Source organism: Chrysemys picta, chromosome 2, assembly GCF_011386835.1.
Source record: "Chrysemys picta bellii isolate R12L10 chromosome 2, ASM1138683v2, whole genome shotgun sequence".
In the NCBI taxonomy this organism is placed as follows: Eukaryota; Metazoa; Chordata; order Testudines; family Emydidae; genus Chrysemys; species Chrysemys picta.
In genome coordinates this window covers 91,681,988-91,704,785 of record NC_088792.1, presented here as the reverse complement: position 1 = coordinate 91,704,785, position 22,798 = coordinate 91,681,988, and the positions used below count along the sequence as shown (strand labels likewise).

The following is a 22,798-nucleotide window of genomic DNA, read 5'->3' as shown; positions in this document are numbered from 1 at the left end:
AAGTCAGATTTTGATACCCCCTACTCAAAATGAGTAGCATGAACTTCACAAGTAGTCGAATTGACTTCTGCAAATAATGCTTCAGTAAGGCCCCCAAACCTGCAAACACTTACATATGTGCATAAATAAAGCATGTGCAAAAAGTGTTTCCAGGATAACGGGAGCAAAGCATTTAAAATTTGGCTGCAGAAGTTAACTGAAGACTGTAATATACTGAAGACAAGACAACAAGAGGTCTGCTTAACATTTCAAAGGATAACATTACATAGACTTTCTTTTAAAAAAAGATTTAACAGGGCAGATGGAACAGAAGGTGGAAAAGCCAAAAACAAAAAACACATACACAGCAGTCCTGAAAGTAAAGAGGACTACTCTATTTTTATTGTCCAACCTTGGCAAAATGCATAACATGACTTAAATGTACTAAAACAAAAGAAATTTTCAATACCTGAATTATTACAAGGAAATGAAATTTGGGTTTTATTTGTTTTTTAATACAGTTTTAACGTAAGTGTCCTTATGAGCTAATATCCTTATTTCAACAGTTGATTTTTAATCAATTATTCTAGTATATTCTGTATTTAACTTTCTTATTTTAGGTTCATTGATATGTTAAAAACAAAAGCAAAACAAATGATACTTCCTAACTGTTCTCATCCAAACAATTAATCTAAAGATGGTAGCATCACAAAAACTCCCAAAAAGAAGCTTACTAGTATTTTCAGAAGAGGCCCAGGATTGAAAATAACTATTCCTGAGGCCCTACTTAATTTGCAATATTGCGCATCCCGCAATATTAGGTTTCCACCACAATTTTATCAGCTGCCTAGGCGGCTGGGTGTCCCACTGTCAGCCGGAGCCCCAGGCATTAATGACCATAATATTGTTGCAGCAAAATGTCTGGCATAACATAATACCTGAGTGTTTATATTGTTCCAGGAAATTTTTCTTAAACAAATACGTCTTCTCTGGCTTTTCCAAATTACCGCAATTAATAAAGGTCCATTATTACTTTTGAGCTATTTTCCATGTCTTGTCTGCAACACAGCCACAATTATTTGACAATCATTCCGCAATTCAAGTAGGGCCTTAACTATTCTTTGATTCCTAGACATTCCCCTCTAAATGTAACATAGCCCCAAAGTGGGAAAGCTTTCATATGCCAAAAGCTCACATTGTTCTTGATCAATGTATAAACTTTAATCCACAGTCTAAAATTCACTTAGAATTAATTTACCTTTCACACCACCAAATGGTCCATAAGTCATGTTGCAGGCTGTTCGCTGAAGATTGTGTTCATACATAAGTTTGATATGATACTGGTTCCCATGTTCCACATTTCCCAAAGTTCCTATGAAAAAACAAGGAACAATATATATGTCTAATTTTTAACTCTTCTGGCTCACGTGAAGAAAAAACAGGAACTATTTAAGAACATTATATGGTGAGGCCTTATCTATTAGTTGTTTTGGGAGGGATGCGAAGGTTGACAATGACATATTTTTAGGAAAGTGGCAAACGTGTTTATTATTTGTACATCAGCAGTACGCAGAGGCCAAAAACAGGAATGGGGTTCCATTATGCTAAGCACTGTATAAACGAAGTAAGAGATAGTGCCTGCCCTGAAGACGACTCTGTGTTTGAGCAAAGGAATCCCACATCTTTCGACGGTATGTGGTTCAAATATTTGATCAATTTACTCACCCAAAGAAGGCAAAACAAAATGTTTTGCGTTATGATTCTGCAGTTCTAGGATCCAATAAACAAAGTATGCCTCACAATTTATTTCAGCCAAAACATCTTAATCTCCTTAAAAGAGACTCTAAATTAGGCAGGGGTAAAAGTAACTTTAAAGATTTACCGGTACGCCAGAGTCCTCAGTGGGCGTGGCCAAACCCGGAAGAGGCGTGGCCTCAATGGGAAGAGGCGGAGCCTTTCAAGATTTAAAGGCCCTGGGGCTGTGGCTGGGAGCCCCAGGGCCTTTAAATCACCCCGGAGCTCCCAGCTGCAGAGGCAGTTGGGAGCCCTGGGGTGAATTAAAGGGCCCGGGGCTCCAGCCATCGCAGAGCTCCAGGCCCTTTAAATCACCACGGGAACCCTGCCGCCGCTACCCTGGGGCAGCAGGGCTAGGGCTGGGGTAGCGGTGGCAGGGCTCCAGCAGCGATTTAAAGGGCCAGAGGCTCTGGCCGCTGAGGGAGCCCCGGGCCTTTTAGAGCGCCACCAGAGCTCCGGCAGCGGGGCTCGGGCAGCACTTTAAAGGGACTGGGGCTCCAGAACCTTTAAATCCCCGCCCGAGCCTGGCTGCCGGAGCTCCAGCAATGATTTAAAGGGCCCAGGGCTCCCCACAGCAGCTGGAGCCCTGGGCCCTTTAAATCACCGCCGGAGAAGCCAGTCCAGTCCAGCACAACGTACTGGCTCTTGCCGATACACCGTACCATACCAGACCAGCTTAGTTTCACCTCTGAAATTAGGCCACATCAGCTCATAACTCAGTTTTTGCAGTATGTTTCTAATGGTTGACAGAAAACTGATAATTATCCAAGTAGTGACTCAGTGTAGGGCTGGACACTACAGACGGCATATACAGAGTTTGTTAATTCCCTATATTCCATGCTGCATTATTTAAATTGAATCCAACCAATGTTGATTTGAGCTTTTCTGCCTTGAGCTCTGCAGCTCCAAAAGTTTCCTACCACCCCAAATAATACTATTACTTGCCCCAGATCCCAGCCCTACTACATCAAAGAGAGCACAAAGTTTCCAATTGTGAACAAATCTGTACACCACTACTTGTTCAGCTGCAGACTACCTGTCCGTGGATCCATCAGCAAGAACAATAAAAAAACCTAACTTTCTGTAATCGTTTGTGGGATATTAATATAGTCTGGTCAAGATTAAGGAGGATCCTTTTGGCCTACAAATTGGGGATTATTTCAAAATCTCTAAAACTGAAGTCATGTTTAGCAACGGTGTAAGAAATGTTAAAAAATGAGGCACCAAAAGGAGTTTGTTTTCTGTGTCTTAGAGATCCAAGAATTCAGTTTCATATTTGATTATGTACTACAAACAATACAACTGCATCAGTCCTGTCTACATTCAGACCTTCTACACTCTAAACGAGGGGAAGAATAAGCAGGTTTACCCTTTCATTTTGCTATTCTGGCCTCCTCACCTTCACTAATACATCTTCCCCAAAGCTACCCTCCAAACCTCTAAGCTACTTGCAAAGATTATTTTCTTATTTTAGAGCAAGTAACAAGCATTTAATATTTAATAAAATTTAGCTCATTTTTTAAAACAATTATATTTACAGGGCATCTATCTGCCAACAGTTTGCTCATTAGAGCTCTGAGCATCAGCTTCTGTATTCAAAGTTGTAACATAAGAAGCTTTTATTGACAAACATACACTACTATTGACACACTACTATTGACAAACACAAACATTTACTTTTGCTTGTCCATGCTCAAGTTTTAATATTAATCTGCCACATGCTCTCTAAAATAATTCTCTGAATGGTAAAGCTTGTAACAAAGCTCAGAACGTGCCAAATGGTTCAGCAGCAGAGCTACTGCTTCCATAAGGTAGATCTGCAACATCACTTTTCAAGCAAAGGGGAACTTAGAATATTGCAGAGGTAACACTAGTGCTTCTCTTTAAAGAGTGCAGTCTACATAACAACAACTCATTAGTGCCTGGGCACAGAACAATTCAGCACACTCAGAGCAACTGCCTGCTCTCTATTAGCCACAGGGTACATTTTATACACAATTGCTACTATATGACAAAGAAGGACCAAGAGTGTGTAAGAGAAGAAACATCAGTTCAGAATGGAGGGACAGTGCAAGAGTCCTTCAAACACTTTGATTGCGACTTTGCACTGTCAGTACCAGAGAAACTTCTCATTACACATGCCTAGTCAGGCCAGATAGCTAAACTGATCAATAGCAAAAAAAAGAAGGTAGACAGAGAGATAGACAGCTATTCTGGACAGTTGTTTTTTTTACCTGAGACAGCATACACACACAGTTTTCTGCAATGCAGTACAGCCAGATGAAGTAGTTCAGTACCACTGACAATGAGGGGGGGGAAAAAAAGGAGAAAATTTGCAAGTGAGTTTCCAGTAAACTGCAGCACTGAGGGCCTAATCTAAGACACGCTGAAGTCAATATAAAGCCTGCAGGTGGACTTCCCTGGGCTTTGGATCAAGCCCCAAATTCTCAAGTGTTAAGTACCAGCAAAATGAAATATTGTGCAACTAAATTATTTTTCAGAATTAAAACATCTGAAATTATATTTGACAGCTAATAGTTGTTAAGTTCTCAGTAGAACCCTGAGAGACATGTGAGCACATGAAGCAAGCAAGCTTTTTCTAATTCAGCCTGATCCTGTTATCTAACAAGCTAGCACTAATACTTCCAGTGAGAAAAATAATGGCGGGCAATTGTGTGATTGTCACTTTAGATGAGCATCATTTGATAGATATGGATACTACTTTACATCCACAATACAAAATTAAAACCCCATTATACAAAGATAGTCACAATATTTTGTATTCTGTGCCCATCCTCTATACACAAATAATCTCATTTACTGCAAAGACAAGAGCTCTTGCACTATAATAATAAATAATAAACAAACAAAAAATAGCAGCAGCAGCAACCTTTGGTTAGTTCCAATACCATAAGACATTGCTGTATCTGTGAAGTACCTTCAAGAGCACCCAATTAAAAAACGAAGGGTGTTGAGAACAGAGATAGGCATTACTCTTAAATTGGCTTATAATAAATAAAATAGCTTGGAAAGCAACATATCTGATGCATACTTAGTAGACAAGTATGTTTTTAAAGAAGCACAGCAATGTTTACATGCAGCATCAGAACATAAGTAGAAGACATTTGGGGATTTTAATATAACCTAACCTAAGACTTTACCTTAATGAGCATAAACATTTTTTTCCATTTATGCTCTATACCATATAAAATCAATAAGCAGATTAAATGCATAATTCAACATTCATGAATTACTTTTAACGGCTGTAAGAGTCACACACTGCAGTGCCAAGAAGAATATGTTGATTTAAATGAGATAGCTTACACCTAAACCCCAAGCACTTTACAAAATTGATCTAGATGGTCTTTAGGGAGGCAAGTTAGCTACTATAACGAATTAGCCTAAAGCCTTCAAATTAGTGTAATCATTATCAGCAACATGGACTGTTTACTTACGAAACAAATTTTCCTACTTCCACCTGGAGTATTGGATCTCGCAGTTGCACTTCCAGGAGCAAATCTTCAGCTTGCATTCCATCTCCAGGTTTGACAGGGTGAGGATTAAAGATTCGAAGATATCCCATATAACTGCCAACAGTTATTTTATCTGTAGAAAAATTTCCAACAAGAGGAAAACTAGAAATAGAGAAATAAATGTGCTGCATATGTGCTTCAAAGTGTACCCTTAAAATGATGGGATGTTTACACAGAATTATGCTGACGTTCTGCAGCCTAGACACTTAAATATTTCAACTGTGAGAACGAGGAAGCAATAATTCTCAAACTCCAGTCCAGTCTCTGAAATCCACTCTGAGTGTAGCCAGTACTTCCAAATGTTCAGCTCCCATGTCTTAAAGATTTGGCAACACTCTTCTCACCAAGCAAGCAGCAGAATGTTGACTTTTAAAAACCTGGTAACAACAACATTATAGATGCTCTCCAGATGAGAAATTGAAGCCTGATTATTACTTTTTCAGGTCAATGTATCAAAACATAGAATGGACCAAATTCAGACTTGACATAAGTGGGTGAAACTCCCATTGACTTCAAAGTGGATTTGGTTCAGGATTCCTATAGTAATAATATTTGTTATGAAATAGTATTTAATAAAAGTCAGCAAAGATTCTTAAGAAACACAAATCTGAAGTAAACAAAACGATTACAGAAAGCCCCCCGTACCTCAGGAGATCAGTTCTGCTCAGAACTCCCAGAGAAGACACTAACATTTATCTCTTCCAGACATCAATCCGTGTCTGAGGTGTATCCAATAAATCCTGTCCATAAGTCACATGGACATACTCATAGTACAAAAGATCTGACTGTTTCAGAGTGGAGGCAGCCAAGGTTTACCAGGCTTTTAGCCATTTGGAACAGTTCCACAGGACCCCATTTCACGTGGAGAAGCAGGCAGCTATCTTCATCTCTGCTGTAGCAAACATTCATGCTGCAATTCATTCGACTCAGAACGTGACCTCTGCCCCTTGCACCCTAATCTCTGTCTCATCCATTTCTGTCACAATTTATCTGTATATCACACTGACAGATGAAGATGACAGTCATGAAACATTTGCATGTCCCTTAGCTCCCTAAAGCTCTCTCATTTACACACTCTTTACAAAATATTTTTCTTACATTTGATAAACTTGCTTAAAAGGGGTATTTTTTTCTTTCATCCAGATGTGCAGGCAGTCAGGTTTACCTCTTATTTTATTTACTTTTGATCAAACTCCCCATCAAGTGCTCTGGCCACCCTTAACATATTTATAGACAACAGAACATAGGAAATGCAAAGTAAAACAATTGACCAAAGCAGCAATACTTCTTCCTCCCACCTACCACTATTGAATATCCAGTAATATGACCTATACAGTTTAAGCTCTTCTCCCCCAGCAACAGCACTGTCCCACTAGACAGAAATTCCACCTTCAATTGCCTCAGCTAATACCTGCTCAGAAAGATAGCAGGAATTTGATGATTTTTTGGGCATGCTACACCACCTATTTCAGACTTGGGGAGCAGCACATTTCAAAGGAAAGGAGAACACTCTGCCAGGAGCCCTCCTCCCCCCCTTGTTGGGGGGGGGGGGGGGAGAACAAGGTGGCGGGGAAGGGAAGAAATCAAGCTCAAGGGCTTTTGCTGATTACAGCTGCGGCAGAATGGCACAGAAAGGCAGTTTCAGGTAAGCAGATCCTAAAACACTTAGAGATTTATAGGTCAAAACTAACCCCTTAAAACTCGTGGTAACAGGTCCCAAACGCTACCCTAGCTACTTCAAATGCAAGCTGATCTCAAACATAACTTCTCATGGCTGAGCTAGCACTAGCTTCATTAAACTAGCAGTTACTTTCCTGAATTCCCCACCAAAAGATGCCCAAAACTGTATTTTGCAATTATACTTTATAAGTGTTTTTCCCTTCAAGTGTATGGCAATGTTTTCAACAATTCTTTAATATTGTATACACACTGAGGTAATATTAAAAATATGAAAATAGTGCCACATACTTGTGAAAAAATGCCACTTACATGTTCCATGCTCTAGCAGGGTTTCTTGAAAGCAATGACAGCATATAAAATGAAATGATGCATTCTAGAATATCTAAGTGAACTCTGACAACAAAAAGAAAAGGGGTGGAGGACAAAGCGTAGTAGTATATGCCAAATGCCTCCTACTTCATCTTGTTAATAAGCATTTAGCACATGTTGCTGGAGTAAATAAAAATTGCAGTCATGTTTCTGTCACAATCTGAAGGCCAACTCAGAATTTCTGTTTACCTTGTCCACTGCCGCTGTTGTCAACATCAGCTACGCATAAACACCCTTGATCAAATTCTTCTTTTTCTCCAAGAGCTGTTGACCACCAATCTCGGGCTTTAAATAGAGACATTCTCCTTCACACTAAAAAGAAACAGACTCTGGGGTAAAATCCATACTTTTCATATCAAGTTATACAGATCATGTTAGATTTTCTAGGAAGCATAGTATCCTAAATTATTTTTGCTTTGATTCCACACCAGCTCAGTACAAAAACAAATTAAATCAGGAATTCTAAATGTCCCTGTGGAACTCGTTACCAGGGGATGTTATGAAAGCCAAAAAACTGTAACTGGGTTCAAAAAAGAATTAGAAAAGTTCATGGAGGATAGGTCCATCAATGGCTATTAGCCAAAATGCTTTAGGTGTCCCTAAGCACCTGACTGCCAGATGCTGGGACTGGACCACAGGGGGATGGATAACTTGATAATTGCCCTGTTCTGTTCATTCCCTTTGAAGCATCTGACGTTAGCCACCGTCAGAAGACAGGATACTGGGCTAGACAAACCATTGGTCTGACCCAATATGGCCATTCTTATATTCTTATGATATCATACACTTTTCAAAGGTATACAAATGGAGCATATTTTTCAGTAACAATAGTTTGTACAAGATTCAGAAGTTAATAATAATTAACAGCATATAATAGAAACATAAGGAGATGGGGAGTCCACAAAATCTGACAAGCACGATTTAAAAAAAAAAAAATACGGGTAGGTACAAAAGTTCTGTTATGTCTATTCTTGGGACTTTAATCACATTGCTTAAAAACACTATGAAATGGATCAAGCCATAAATGACTTTACTGTCTTTCCAGAGTTCCTTGTACCTGGCTATATCACAGAACCTATTTCAGGACCTGGACATCACTAACAAAAGACATTTGTGATAAATAAAGTGGGGGGGATAGCTCCCTTTGATGGGCACCCAGCCAGCCAGTTAGCTGTAAAATCCCATAACTGTTCTTTACTTGCTTTACCTGTAAAGGGTTAAAAAGTCCCCCAGGTAAAGAAAAAAAAAAGTGGGCACCTGACCAAAAGAGCCAATGGGAAGGTAGAACTTTTTAAAATGGGGAAAGAAACTTTGCCTTTGTCTGTTGTTCTCTAGGCTGGAGGGACAGAGCAGCCATGCTATAAGCAGCTAAGCCGGGTATGATTATAAATCATCAGATCATGCCTAGAACTACTTATCTGAACTCCAATTGTGTAAGGTGATCAGAATGTTTAGCTTGACGCGATTAGGGTTATTTCTTTTACAGTAACTCCTCACTTAAAGTCGTCCCGGTTAACGTTGTTTCGTTGCTGATCAATTAGGGAACATGCTCATTTAAAGTTACGCAATGCTCCCTTCTAACATCATCTGCTTTGTCCACTGCTTGCAGGAAGAGCAGCTTGTTGCAGCTAGCTGATGGGGGCTTGGAACCAGGGTGGACCGGCAGCCCCCCGCTCCGCTAAGATCCTTGTGCAGCAGCTGCCCAGAAGGCTAGCAACTGCAGCTATCCCTCCCCCCACTGCCATGTGGGGCTCCTGCCATCTGAGCCTCCTGCTTGCTGTGCGGGGGGGGAGTGAACAGGGAGATAATGTCAGGGTGTCCCCCTCCCCCCTGCTCCTACACCCCACTTGCCCCCTTCTTCTCCATATAGAGCAGGGTGGGGACACAGATGGAGAGAGACAGGGAGAGCCTGGGGCAGCAGTTGCTGTCTCAACTTCCTGATCCACTTAAAAAGACAATACACTTAAGAGTAACAAATTTATTAGTCTCTAAGGTGCCACAAGTCCTCCTGTTCTTCTTTTTGCGGATACAGACTAACACGGCTGCTACTCTGAACACTTAAGAGTGGGTCAGCTTACTTAAAGGGGCAGTGTGCATTTCTCTCTCTCTCCCCCACACACAAGGTGTGTGTCTGTCTCTCTGCTATGCTATCTCCCCTCCATTCCTGCTGTCTTGTAGAGTGTGAGAGGCTACATTAACAACAATGTGTTAACCCTTGAGGGCTCAGCCAAGTGCTAGATCATCATTTAGCAAAAGGGTTCTCAAACTGGGGGTCGGGACCCCTCAGGGGGTCTCAAGGTTATTACATGGGGGGGTCACGAGCTGTCAGCCTCCACCCCAAATCCTGCTTTGCCTCCAGCATTTATAATGGTGTTAAATATATAAAAAAAGAATTTTTAATTTATATGGGGGGGGGGGTCGCACTCAGAGGCTTGCTATGTGAAAAGTATCAGAGGGGTAGCCGTGTTAGTCTGAATCTGTAAAAAGCAACAGAGGGTCCTGTGGCACCTTTAAGGCTAACAGAAGTCTTAAAGGTGCCATAGGACCCTCTGTTGCTATGTGAAAGGGGTCACCAGTACAAAAGTCTTAGAACCAGTGATTTAGCAGCAAGGCATTCCCTGGGAATATCGCAACCTCTTCCACCCTCTAACTTCACCACCTCAACCAAGCTTCACAATCATCATAGCTGTGAACAGTATTAAATTGTTTGTTTAAAACATATACTGTGTGTATATATAGTTTTTTGTCTGGTGAAAAAAATTTCCCTGGAACTTAACCCCCCCCCCCATTTACATTAATTCTTATGGGGAAATTTGATTCGCTTAACATCATTTCGCTTAAAGTCGCATTTTTCAGGAACATAACTACAACATTAAGTGAGGAGTTACTGTATTTCTTATTGGCTTGTGGACTCCTCTGTGCTAACCCCAGATGCTGTTGTTTGCTTGTAACCTTTAAGCTGAACCCCCAAGGAAGCTATTTTGGGTGCTTGATTTTTGGAATTGCTCTTTTAAAATCTAGCAAAAGCTTAAGTTCCAGATGTATTTTCTTTCTTTTTGTTTTTAATAAAATTTACCTTTTTAAAGAACAGGATTGAATTTTTGGTGTCTTAACCTTTGGTGCATGTTGTTTCATTAGCTCATAGCCACAGCTAATTTCCTTTCTCAGCTCTTCCCCTGAGGGGGGTGAAACGGCTTGAGGGTACCCCACAGAGAGGAATTCCCAAGTGCTCCTTCCTGGGTTCAAAAGGGGTTTTGTTGCATTTGGGTGGTGGCAGCATTTACCAAGCCAAGGTTAGAGAAAAGCTGTAACCTTGGGAATTTAATACAAGCCCGGAGTGGCAAGTATTAATTTTTTTAATCCTTGCGGGCCCCACTTCTGCACTCGGAGTGACAGAGTTGGGAATCAGCCTTGACAACATCTCAGTTAAATACAAGAACCATTTTTCCAAAAAGGACTCCTGAAAATTAATCTAAGCTGACTCCTTGCATTATTCTAGCACCTTTTACATGACAAAGAATTATCCTTGCAGCTGCTTGGCAAGGTAGCTGTCCCTTTAAAAGAGTACCATGTGGGAGAAGGAATCTTTCCAAAGGAGGTTTCTCCTCTGATTCAAGGGATCAGAAGAATCATCAGCTTTGTCTAGTTTTCCTAAATAGCAGCTTATTTCTCAGAGCACACCAAGATAAAAACAGATCAGCATCAAGACCTCCACTGAATAATCGCCTTGAAGAAGATGCCCTCATTACATGAGTGAGGGACTCTGTTTGATAGTAGAAAAGCCGATTTGTGCCCTACCTGCCTGCTGTTATCTTGGGGGGGGGGGGGGGAGAGAGAGAAGAGAAAGACAGAGGAAGAGATTGGAGAGAGGATAATCCTTTTGTAGACAGTGATATGTAGAAGATTGCTATTGTTTAAATCCATATGTTGTCTTTTTAAAGCATTAGGTACAAGATTGAATCTCAACAATTAGATTTAGTTACACATCATACAGAAGGCACAACAATTCTTGAATTATTTCTTAACTTTTTTAGTATTTATTTTCATTGTGTTTGTTTGTTTTTAAAAAAGAACTGCTATGACACCTGTTGCCTTGGTACTCAAGCATTGTTATTTTTATTTATTCTAATTAGAAAAATACAAACAACACATGCTACCCAAAACAGCCAACATAAGGCCTGTTGCCTGTAGGGAAGCTATAAAGCTCCAAAATATAAACTATTTAGTGACTAGCAACAAAATATATACAAACCTTTAACTAAACTGGATAAACTTCTACTTTACATAAATCAACATTCATGCAAAAGTATTGCAGGGCATTATACAGGGTTAATAAGCCGGTACAGAACCGGTACGTTTGCGAGCGTGGGCTTTGTCCACTCTAATTTTAAAGCTCCCAAGTGACAGGGCTCCAAGTTTCCACGGCACTGCACAAAGCACTGAATTGCATTGTATGAGACAAGCGGGCTACTCACCAGACCCGTCCAAGCAGGGGCCTCTGCATCCGCAAGTACCTGCGCTAGAAACTGACCAGCAGCCACGGCGGAGGATGCGTCTACACTAGGGGTGTGCGCGAGCAGAGAGGTGCGGGTTCCTCCCAAGCCGCCGGCCCGGCCCTGGGGCTCAGCGGGTCCCCGAAACGGGGATCAACAGGCGGCAACCGCAGGCACCAGCCGGCTCAGCCCTCCCGGCTCGCAGCGCCGCGGACGGGACAGGGCGCGGGGTGGACGAGGGAGGGGGAGGGGGAGCTGCTGCTGCTGCTGCTGCTCAGGGGGAGGCTGCCAGCGGCCCCAGCTGCCCCGCTCCGCCAGCCTCGGCGGCCATCTTTGCGCCCGTTGTCATAGCACTTTAACAACCAACCCCGCACCCCTCCCCTCAGCGAGCGGGGACCGGAAGCGGGGAACCTGCCCCGGAGCATCCCGGGAGATGTAGTTTGGAAGCCACGAGAGTGGAGGGCGGGGTTGTACCATTTCCTGAGGGAGGGGAGAGCAGCTCCCCTTTTCCAAAAGCAGCCAGCCGCGGACCCAATTCAGTTGTGTTTCTCTTTTGACATATCGAGAAAACGAAGCAGCTTGGAAGCGACACAACCTGCCAGGTGGGAAAAGGGAGGCTGATAAAACTCTAAATGGTCTTTCCCAACGTCGTCCCCTTCTTCCCTTCTGTGTGGTATCGTCGGGGTACTTCGGCCTCTGCCGCTCGCGGGCCCCGTGTTGCTGTCGGGGGACACCAAGACTTCCCACCCCCCCCATCCTCGGAGAGGGAGGAGCCGCCATGGACAGGACCGCGGTGGCCAAAATGGGAGCGGTGGCCAGCGCCAGCGTGTGCGCCCTGGTGGGGGGAGTCGTCCTGGCCCAGTACATCTTCACCATAAAGAAGAAGACGGGCAGGAAGACCAAGATCATCGAGATGGTAGGTCCCAGCGGGACCGCGCCTCTCTCCTGACACCCTCCTGCCCCCAGCCCGGGGACTGCGGGCGCAGGCATCAGCTAGCACGAGGGAGGGTTCCCACCCCCAGAGTTGGGCTTGTCCATCCTGACAGCAGCATGAGCCCCCACGTGTCCCTGGCCGTCTGTTTCGGGCAGCTTCGAAGTCTGCTCGTCCTGAGTCTGTGGGGAGGGCGAGAGGAGGAGTGAGATTTCTGAATCTGTCCCTCTGTATGTCTACATAGATTGGTCTGTGGGAATTAAACTCCTTCCAGGTACATGCTAGCAGTAGCATCGCAAGATCGGTTGGAATCCTAGATGGGGAATCCACGGCTGGGCTTTGAGACACTGATGTGATATCATCAGACTAGGAGGCGGTTTTGTTGTTTGTTTGTTTGTTTGTTTGCAAACTGGTTGCCAGGGGTGCTGGAGCAATGTGTATAGTGGGGGTACATTGAACCAAACTGTAAACCCAGTATATGATGGAAACCACTTCAAACCAGGGGGTTGCGGCACCTCCCCTCAGGGCCGGCGTTAGGCCAATTCCACCAATTCCCCCGAATTGGACTCCGCGCCTAAGAGGGCCCCGCGCCCAGTGGCAGGGCCGCCCAGAGTGGGGGGCAAGTGGCAGAGAATCCCTTCCCTGGCTAGAGGCGCCTTTTTAATTTTTACTCACCCGGCGGCGCTCCGGGTCTTTGGCGGCACTTTGGCGGCAGGTCCTTCAGTGCCGGCGAAGACCCAGAGCGAGTGAAGGACCCACCGCCAAAGACTAGGAGTGCAGCCAGGTGAGCACAAGCCCCACGTGTTTTTTTTTACATGTTTTTTTTTTTAGTCATCCCTGTCGGAGCCCTGTCGAAACTGTTCGAATCGGGCCCTGCGCTTCCTAAAGCCGGCCCTGCCTCCCCTAGTTCCATCACTTATACCGGTTGCAGTTTTTCAGTGGAGTTAGTTGGGTGATACGAAAAATGAGGAAGTGGTGAATGTAATGTTTGTGAAAGGTGTTAGTTCAACGGCTCTGCTAAGTGTACTGCAAAACTGGAACAAAGACCTGTATTATCAGTGCAAGCTTCATCCATACTGCATCAGGCTTGTTCTAGAGCAGCCAGCTCCAGTAACTGTAATTTGCTGCCCATGGCATGTTTAGTAACTAGCCTTTTTGCAAAGGCACTTCACAAAAGTACCAGTTGTTAAGGTGGTTTTGTGATATGGACACTTGTCCACTAAGAACTGGACTGAGACCACCAACTCATTTCACACCCGCCCTGTATGATGTATCAGGCGACTGTTGCCACTAGACTTGATTTAAGGCCTAGATTTTTATAATTATTCATACATAATTTGTTCTAACAATTACCACAATTGCACATGCAAATATTAAAATGCAGCTGTTCCTTTGACTGTGCAGTCACATGTTTATGAAAACATGAACCCCAGCAAAAATCCACTGTATGCTATTATTAATCTCCCTGAATCATCTCAATTTCCCCCAGTGAAAAATCTTTACATGCCACATGCAATGTATAGAAAGTATGGTGTTTTGGTTTTGTTTTGTATGATTTTGGTTTCCTGTTACAGCTGCTTGTGGAGGTAAGGAAGTTGAGGTTTGTTTCAGATGGCTCTACCTTACTAAAATACTTGGAAAGAGGATAGGAGGATTTAAATATGGCTTTGTAAAATGTGCTATTGACACTGTAAATTAAAATTAATAAACTAAATTATAAATGCTATTTTTCTTAAATGTTAATACTGGTAGGTTATCAATGTTTATTGCTAATAGCAGTTTTGTAAAATTCAAACTAATGAAAATTAAGGTCCTGAACCCACAAACACTTAAGCAGGTACATAATTTTTCTTACATAAATACATAAATACTCACATTGAGTTCAATTGGACTATGATTAAAGTTAAGCATGTTCCTAAGTATTTACAGTATCAGTGTTTAAAATTGTTTTTATTTTATTTTTAATTTAAAACTTTGCTGTTGGGCTATGTCTTTACAGGGGGGGTGAATAGTTTTTAATTCCATCTACTACCTGATGTGAAAACTGCAGACTCCCTTGTCTTCACTAAGACTTTACTTCAGGTTAGCTAACTCAGGTTAAGAACACTCCTTTCCTTTGGTTTTTGCTTGTCACTTTTGTTTGTTTGTAAGTGTTTGAAGGAAAACAGATGAGTTTTTGGAATGTTAGAATTAGAGTTTTGCAAATGAATTGGTTGGAAGAGGGCAAGTGAGGTGATCAGAGATGCAAAATAACTGCAGTTTATTCCATGGCTGCAGAGATAAAGGAGTGCATTCCATGGATATGAGTAATGAGTATGTATGAAGTATAAAAAGTATTGAGGTATTTAAAAACAGGGGGAAAAGTACCACTACTTTTTTTGTAAAGTGTTGTGTTAGCTGTCAATTGTAGTGAAACAAAGTAGTTCTGCCACAAAGAATGCAGGTCTTCCTAAGTGAGTGGCAATAATGTTATACCACACTACCATGTATTTTATTTATGCTATTCAGTGTTCTGTTTGAAATAAGGAATGTATAATACTTCACACTTACAATCTTCAAGAATCTCAAACTTATTTACAAAGATTCATGAGGCTTCACAATACTCCTTGAGGTAAATAAGCATTGTTCTATCAATTTGATATATAGCTAAACTGAGGTGCAGTGGTTAAGTCACTTGTCCAATGTGAGTGGCAATCAGGAAAAAGAATGTCCAATATGATGGTCTATTTGAGAGAAGGAACATTGCAAAGGGGAAGATTCTGAGCCTGATTCAAGTAGTGATTTGGAGAATATCTCCTGAGGAGCCAATGTTGGACCCGCTCATGCAGCAGTGACCCTTAGAACCCTCTCATTACTGGGAATAAGAGTGTTAACAGAACTGTTTTTAAATATTTTTCATTTCAGTATTAAACATGTTTTAGCTGGCCAGTGGAGACCAGGCACTACCATTTTACAAGCTATGTTTTTATACTAGTGTCTAGCTAAAATAATCATTTTACTGTTTTGAATGATACATTCCCAAAGACCTGCATAACTAAAACAAGTTGGCGTTGCCTGAAGACTCTTCTAAGACCCGTGTCTAGTAGATAATTAGAAAATGGTTTGTAAAACTAGTCTACTCAGGCCAGGAAAAGTATATTTACATTATATTAGCATGAACTGTGTTTAAAGAAGAGAAGAGCAACAAGAATGATTAAAGGTCTTGAGAACATGACCTATGAAGGAAGGCTGAAAGAATTGGGTTTGTTTAGTTTGGAAAAGAGAAGACTGAGAGGGGACATGATAGCAGTTTTCAGGTATCTAAAAGGGTGTCATAAGGAGGAGGGAGAAAACTTGTTCACCTTAGCCTCTAAGGATAGAACAAGAAGCAATGGGCTTAAACTGCAGCAAGGGAGGTTTAGGTTGGACATTAGGACAAAGTTCCTAACTGTCAGGGTGGTTAAACACTGGAATAAATTGCCTAGGGAGGCTGTGGAATCTCCAACTCTGGAGATATTTAAGAGTAGGTTAGATGAATGTCTATAAGGGATGGTCTAGACAATATTTGGTCCTGCCATGAGGGCAGGGTACTGGACTCGATGACCTCTCAAGGTCCCTTCCAGCCCTAGAATCTATGAATCTGTGAATAAACATTTGTTCTCCTCACAGGTTTTTTCCACCCATTGTAGATGGGGTCCAAGTAGGAGTTGAGACTTCAGACATTCTGCTTCTGTGATCCAGAATCCAGAATGCTGTTTTAGGCATTTTTGTCAAGTTCTAGTGACCTATGGGAGGAAAAATTTGCCCTCAAAACAAAATGCCAGAGTTCTGGGTTTTTTTCTAAAATAGGTACAAAACCTATTCATATTTTCTCATATAGGACTTTCTTTACTACAGTCAACTGAAGAATCAGTTTAATCTTCTCTTTCTACACTAGAACTTAGTCCAGTTAATAAATAAAATTGATTTAGCTTTTTTTGGTTCAATACCAGGTTTGAAGTACAGCTTCTTATAAAGCCTGGAAGGGTTGATGAAATCCCCATTATTGACCTATCTTCTTTGAATACTGGTTCCTCGTAGTCTTAATAATTATCAATAAAATGTGCTAACTAACAGTAGCAATTTGAGCTACAAGTAGTAAAGGTCAGGATTCAGTGCATCTAGTAGATGTGATTTTTGGGGCGGGGAAAGGGGGGGAGAATGTTAGGGCAGCTCTAACTTGTTTACCAACACATTTTTGGTGAAAGAGATAGGAGGATGGAAGATATGTCTCTAAAACAGTGAAGTGGTTTTTTCAGTGATTCCTTCTGCTCTGGAGCATTTAAAAAAAAATTGCCCTGAAATGCTCTCCAAGTGATATGTCATTTTGTTAAAGTAATTTTTTTCTTCATTCATAATTGTACTTGATTATTACCCAAGAGGTGTAATGTAAACCACTTGTCTGAGTTCCATTACATGTAAAAACTAATAGTACATGTTGGAAAAATTATGTATGGTATGCTACTGTTCAATGTTCAACTAATAAAGTTAGTTTAAAAAAAAGTTCTAGGCATACACCACATCAGTTCAGTTTTTTTGTTGTTGTTGCTAATTGCAGTTGCATTGTAATAAGTTACTCCCTGGCTCCATTTTTCCTTCAATAATTCAGGTGGTAATCTAATGCAGGAACTAAGTTGACATCTATCTCACTGCTTTTATGACTAGGTTTTATGAATGAAATGGATCTTGGTTGGTTTTGCGTTTTGAAATTTATGTTCAAACAGTAGAAAGTAAATTTTAAATAAGTAATTATTTTTTTAAAAATGAAAATAAACATTATTTCTCGAATAAGCTTTAGGTGAAAACCTGCTGTGGTCATTCTCTACAGTATGCTTTTTTTTTTTTCCTTCTTTTTTTCCCTTTTGATTTTCCACCATTTCTACCAGTAGTTGTAACAATGAGCGTGCTACCCTGTTTCCCCGAAAATAAGACATCCTCCGAAAATAAGGCCTACTTACAGTTTTGCCTCTCGTTGTAATATAAGGCATCCCCCCGATAATAAGACCTCCCCGATAATAAGGCATTTTTCATTTCTGAAAAATAAGACATCCCCTGAAAATAAGACCTAGCGCATCTTTGGGAGCAAAAATTAATATAAGACACTGTCTTATTTTCGGGGAAACAGGGTAGCATAGACCAGCTGCCAGTGTTTAAATGGGTATGCCACCTAACTTTATGCAGGTTCAGATCACGGTAGTTAGTCTGTACTAGAGCTACTGTCAGTGGAAGTGAACTGGCGATTGTAGGTGACATTTCTGTGTAGGGGGACGTCTACTCCTTGTGGATTAAACTATCAGTGGCTTTAAATGCACATGCAGTGTTTAAGGAACTTTAAAGAATCTGCTAGACTTTTAGTCTGAGAAGATCACTATTTCTAGAAATTGAGGTGCCAGCCTGTTGACATTTATAACTTCTATTAATTGCATGAGGAAAAATGCATCCTCTTCCTCCCTGCATTGATTTGGTGCCTATGCTACTTGACTTGACCAGCATTTCAAATGCTTCAGGTAGGAGTAGTATGTCTTTCAGGTGTTTGACTCTTTTCCTGCTTCCTGTCCTGATACTCTCTTTTAAGAAAAATAATTAGGCAGTTTTGGAGAAATCTCAGCTAAACTGAAATGGTGGGGAAAGGGGTATTATCAGTTCTTTACTGGATTTTGGGGTGTTGAATCTATCAGAGGAAGATATTAATATTTTAAAATACAAGGTTTTCCTTTCATTAGCTGGCTTAGATGCAGTACACACAATAAAACAGCAGATGGTACCAACTTGAATTTTAAAACCTTATGATACACTGTATAAATCAAATATGACCACTTTCACAGTATATATTTTATGGAGATGTACAACTTTAAACCAAAAAACACAAAATTTATCATTAAAGAAATGTACATTCCTTGCCCACATCTCTGCCAACTATGCAAAAGATATCTTTATATATGTGATGGCATACATCCCTGAGTAGAGGTTTTTAGATGCAAACTAAGTCCTAAAACATAGAATTTGAAATGTAAAGTTTTGTCTTCTATAAACTGTAGGTTTTCCATGATGATTTGTCAGTTAACACATAGGGATGCATAAGGTTTGCAAATACATAGGGGGGAAAAAAAGAATCTTATTATATTTTATCAAGAATAAATAAAATTGAATTATTCTATTGTATTAAGTTATATAATTTCACTGGATAGAATTAATCTACAGATAATTCATTCACTGCTTGATTTTAAAGATGGAAGGGACTATTATAAACTAATCTGATCTCCTGTATAACACAAGCCAGAAAACCTCACCAAGTAAGTGCTGCATCAATCTCATAACTTCTGTTGGAGCTATAACACATCTTTTAGAGGGATATATGTAGACTAGATTTAAAGACTTCCAGTGATAGAAAACCACCACACCTCCAGGGCCGGCGCAACCCATTAGGCTACCTAGGCGGTCGCCTAGGGCACTACAATTTGGGGGGCGGCGGTATTTCGGCGGTGGGATCTTCCGCCACCTCTGTGGGGGGCGGCATTTCGGGGTGGGACCTTCTGCCGCATAGGGCGGCAGAAAAGCTGGTGGCGCTCCTGCACACCTCTAAATAAATTGTTTCAGTGTTAAATTACCCTCACTTAAAATAAAATCTTGAACCTTACTATATTGAATTTTCATCCTGATCTCTCTCTTTCCATTTCACCAAGACCACCTTGCCTGGGTTTTTCCACCTTCTTTAACAAGATAACATTAAAACTTGAAATACTTAGTTTTGGGGTGTTCAGGTAGATAAGCCAAACTTACAGTAGTAGTTCCTGCTTTAATATATTCACTTTAGTTCCTGTTGAAGGTGATGGGCGGAGCTGTTATTTTTATGTTGGAAAGAGAGAGTATTATTCAGTTTTCAAAGACAAATATGGATTTTATAAAGGATGGACTATACTCTGGAAATGTGGTGAATCAGGGTTATATAGTGAAGGAAGATGTGTTCTGTAGGATCCCTACCTTGCTTATTGCTGAAGCTGGAAGGTATGTGGTGAATGAACTCAGAGACTGCAGGAAGAGGGGGAAATGGTTTCATGCTTTTTTAATTTTTTTATTTTATTTTATGGAGTTACTTTCTTACATAGTTGGAAATGTCACGTGAATTGGATATCAAGTGGCAAAAAAAAAAAAGCCACTGACAAAGACGATATTACAAAAAATTCAGAATGATGACCACTTACAATTACATTTCCAGCAATGTAAATTACAGCTAATCAGAGTGGAATAATGTGGTAACAGGTGGGATTTTCTCTGGTTTCATTTTTGGCACCAAGAGACTGAGAGCTTCTGAGACTACATAGTAATAATAATGCACTTGGTTGTCCATGACCTACATCTTGTCTGTTACGCTTAAACAGTAGTACTGTGAAGAAATACTTTATAAGATCTGTTGAGCTTCACAAATACTGTTACTATGTGAATTTTGAAATGGTTCTTTGTAGAGCCTTTCCACGGTTTGGAGTAAGACTTCTTTGATAGTTCTAGTGCTTGTCAGCGTAACATATGTTTGGGTATTGAACAAGGCCTGTTTTTCATCCCCCCTTGTGTCTCTCCTTTCCTTCTTTGAATACTGACTTTTTGATCATTCACATACAGGTTATCCCTGGAAAACGGACTATATTAAATTGAGATTATTTGATATGATGTTATTGTATAATGGAATGGGATGAGAACCAAAAAGAATTTATGCCACAGGACTAACAGAGGCTTGGACTCCTGGAGGACACTGCGCCGAGGGTGCCCGTTTGGAACTTTGGGGGGTTTGAATTTGTAGGATCGCTGGCTGGCTCCTGGAGACAGGGAGCAGGATCACAGAGCAGGTCAGAGAGCTAGACTGACCATGAAGGGAAGCACTGCGAGGCTCCGATAAGACTAGGCTTTCCCTCCTAGTCCCTGAGTAAGAAGTAGAAGGGTTACTGAAAGCTATTGTTATGGTGAAATTATGTTTAATCTGGTTAAATAAAAGTTGAGTGGTTTTTCCAACCCAGAAGTCAGTGGCATAGTCAATCAGTGGATTTTGAAGAGCTCTGCGGGGCCCTTGAAATAGGGTTAAGAGAAGCAGCCAGGATTGCCCAATATTTACAGGCGAGTGTTCTGAGGGGTAGAAATGCTGTTTTAGCAACCCAGAGACACTCCTGTTGAACAAGGTGTGTGCCGGGGAAGGATAGGTCATGTGACACCTGTTAAATTGTACCTCCTCGAGAGTGCAATGGCTTTTCTTGATTTTTTTAGTTCTGTACTGATAACAGAATATTTTCTTTGCTATTTTCTCTAATGTTGGAAGCAGATCAGACTGAATTCCAATTCCCAGTCAAGCTCTAACTTATCGTTAAGGCTCTAGACTGCAATTCAAAGCAAGACATATCTTTACACTTGCTTAAAAATACTAAAAATTAAGAGTATGCTCATAGTAAGCTAGCATACAATTCTGACACTGTCCTTAATACCTAATGATTATTCATACAAATAGACAATTCTTGCTGACTCGCACCCAGAGAACCTTAAATTAGTGATATCTGTGTTGTACTCTTCTTTGGATATCATGGTTTTAAGCAGGAAAGGTGACAGGAAGAAATATGTGGTTTCTGCTTTTATGTATTCCAAGCTTAAAAAACAGTTGGATAGTTAAAACTGTAAATATTTTATTAGTTTACAACATTTATTGCTTAATAGCAAAAAATTTCCGTAGCACTTAATTATTTCTAGACTTTCTGGCATTTAAGATAGCTGAAGTAGCCGAGATATTCATATACAGTGAATGCCATAAAAATGTCCTTTTACCCTGCTTCTTTTAATATTCTTCCTCCCTGTTACAAATGTATTAGTTACCATTTTGCAACCTAAATATTAATTATTGTATAAATGAACTGCATTACTATGGTCAACTGTTCTGATATTTTCTGCACCCGTAATACCATCTTAAATGCAGATATAGGATAATCTCAGGCCTCTTGTTCAGATGGACTTTGGTCTTTCTGTTGAAGTTGGGCATGGAAAAATTGCCATGAAACTGGAGAGGAGGGAGGAGACCAGGCAGAATAGCAATAGAAGAGGTCCCTGTGCACTCCCTGCGTGATACAAAGACAAGCTCTATTTCAGTTCTGAACAGTTGGTTGCAGAGGGAGTGTTCAGAGGCAGAACAGAGTGATTGAAGCAGCATCTCCTTGACTCAGCATCTCCTGCTCCCCAGGTGGGTGCCCTAACCATTGTACTATGGAGTCATTCACACTTTCATGGATCAAGTAACCAGGGACACCCATGAAGCAGTGGAGGGGATATGTTTCATCACCATCCTAACTCCACACAGAGCCTGTTTCCTTAGAGTCAGCATGGGAAGGGTGAAATTCACCCTTAGCGTTAAAGGATTACCTGAAGGAACTTTTTAAGGAGACATACTATAAGGGGTCCTAAAAGATAAGAAATGAACTAATTTGATAGCCTTAGTAGGTAACTTTATATGTAATCTATTGACACCGTTACATACCTACACAAGTATTTAGCATGTAGCTTGATGTCTAGGACTGCATTGTGGATTAAACTTTGGACTGGGGATTTTAGTTCCAAATTGGGTCTCGCAGCTCTACTTTTCAAGGGTCAGAGTTTATTTGATCTAGATACAGCATTCTTAGACTTAGTGATTTTAAGCAGATTTTTTTTTTTTTTTACTGGTAGATAAGAGAAAAAGAGAATCAGCAGCAACCATTTCTGTGCAGACCTTAGGTAATCTAAATTTCACTCTAGATATTGTGTTGGAGGTGTGTTTTCTAGGTAAAATGCATTTACAAACTCTTTCAACATACAAACCAATAGATGTTTAATTTGGACTGTGACAAGTACCATATGTAACTAAAAATCTGTATGCTGAAAATGGGTCAGAATTACATTTTTCTAGTGTGCAAGATGAATTTTCACATTTCTTATTAATTAAATGTATGACCTATAAGGGCTGTAGAATATTTACATAACTTATTACCTTTTCC

General features: G+C 40.8%; 2 protein-coding genes across 11 annotated transcripts in view; one reads left to right on the top strand and one right to left on the bottom strand.

Moving 5' to 3' along the window:
• BBS9 (Bardet-Biedl syndrome 9) overlaps positions 1-22,798 on the bottom strand; it is a 484,737-nt gene that overhangs the window by 452,436 nt on the left and 9,503 nt on the right. For 2 of the 10 annotated variants that reach the window (XM_065583757.1, XM_065583756.1), the window contains exons 1-5: positions 11,831-12,245; positions 7,545-7,667; positions 5,229-5,379; positions 4,008-4,072; positions 1,238-1,351 (exon numbers count right to left, since the gene is read on the bottom strand). In XM_065583757.1, the coding sequence (XP_065439829.1) occupies positions 1,238-1,351; positions 4,008-4,072; positions 5,229-5,379; positions 7,545-7,656 (442 nt within the window). In that variant the 5' untranslated portion in view covers positions 7,657-7,667; positions 11,831-12,245. Of the gene's footprint in view, positions 1-1,237; positions 1,352-4,007; positions 4,073-5,228; positions 5,380-7,544; positions 7,668-11,830; positions 12,248-12,322; positions 12,452-22,798 lie in introns of those variants that run through there. The other 8 variants (XM_065583753.1, XM_065583754.1, XM_065583755.1 and 5 more) reach the window with 7 other exon arrangements.
• The window catches only part of NT5C3A (5'-nucleotidase, cytosolic IIIA), a 35,995-nt gene continuing 25,677 nt past the window's right edge, over positions 12,481-22,798 (top strand). Inside the window, 2 exon segments of the mRNA XM_065583763.1 lie at positions 12,481-12,596; positions 12,598-12,764. Of these exon segments, the coding sequence (XP_065439835.1) occupies positions 12,481-12,596; positions 12,598-12,764 (283 nt within the window).